General features: G+C 67.1%; 2 protein-coding genes across 2 annotated transcripts; one reads left to right on the plus strand and one right to left on the minus strand.

Moving 5' to 3' along the window:
• Window positions 1-106: 106 nt before the first annotated feature.
• Window positions 107-379, plus strand: H696_06385 (hypothetical protein; the record flags this gene model as incomplete). Its single annotated transcript, XM_009500124.1, has 1 exon — window positions 107-379. A coding segment is annotated over one exon (273 nt), but the record flags the coding sequence as incomplete, so codon positions are not given.
• Window positions 380-592: 213 nt separating this feature from the next.
• On the minus strand, window positions 593-1,042 carry H696_06386 (hypothetical protein; the record flags this gene model as incomplete). Its single annotated transcript, XM_009500125.1, has 1 exon — window positions 593-1,042. A coding segment is annotated over one exon (450 nt), but the record flags the coding sequence as incomplete, so codon positions are not given.
• Window positions 1,043-1,080: the final 38 nt, after the last annotated feature.

Consider the following 1,080-nt stretch of genomic DNA (forward strand, 5'->3'; position numbering starts at 1 on the left):
CCCCCCCTCCTGGGTCGTCGGCGTTTGCGACATTTGCCCGGCCGAGTGTTCCTGACCCGGCTTTCCCGCCCCCTTTGCCGCACCTTCCATGCATTGCCCATGTCAGGCCGCTGCGTCGCCCAATGCCCGGGAGGGCCTCGTTCCGCCGACCACGGCATCGGGCGTCGCCCCGGTCATCGCGCCCGAGCACCCTGTCGACACAGCGGTGCATTCTGCGCACGCCGCCGCCGAGGCCCTGGTGACGGCCGTTGCTGCACCGCCCGCCGAATCGTCGGCTCCCGAGCCACCCCAGGTGGCCGCGTCCATTACGGCCCTCTCCGAGGCTGCCGCCTCGCTGGCATCTCTGCTCGAGGGGAGGGCGCCCTCGGGGTCTTCCTAGCATCCCTTGCTTGGGGCGGCCATATGAAAAAGCAAACAAAAAGACACCGTGGTCCTTCTTTCGCCCCTCCCCCCCCCCCTCCCCTTTCCCTCTCCTCCCATTGCGTCACCTCGCTGGGAAAGCAGCTAAAGTCTATATTCTTTGGGGAGGGGCGTTTCTTTCTCCGGGGGCGGGAAGGGCGGAGAGATTGCGCATCGGGACTGGCGCGTGGTGTCAATAACGCCGGTCACTGGCCATGCCAAGACCAAACCCATGGCGCAGGGTCCGTCGGCCGACGGACTCCTCCTCGGCCTCATCGGCACTGTCGCCGTCATCGCCAGCGGCGGTGTCGGCGCCTCCACGGGCCCGGACCTGGTCAAGGGCCTCGCTGACCGGGACCTTGAACAGAACCGAGTCCAGGACCTTCTGCCGGACAAGGTACTCCTCAAGGCCGCGCGCCGCGGCCGAGGGGGTCCGGCAATCGATCTCATCTCCCAGGCGAGTGAGCACCACCGACACCTGGCCCCCGTGGTAGATTGCCAGCGAGGGCAGCACCACCGGGTGGAAGGCGGACTTCTTCTCGGGGAAGTCCTGCTCGGAGATGAAGCAAAAGCGTGCCGAGGTGGCATACGAGATGGCCAGCGCCTCGAGGGCGGTGTTGATATTGCGACAGGCCGGGACGCTCTGTCATGGGGCAGGGAGGGGGGCGGTGTTGGTCCAGG

The sequence above is a fragment of the Fonticula alba genome, assembly GCF_000388065.1.
Source record: "Fonticula alba strain ATCC 38817 unplaced genomic scaffold supercont2.200, whole genome shotgun sequence".
In the NCBI taxonomy this organism is placed as follows: domain Eukaryota; order Rotosphaerida; family Fonticulaceae; genus Fonticula; species Fonticula alba.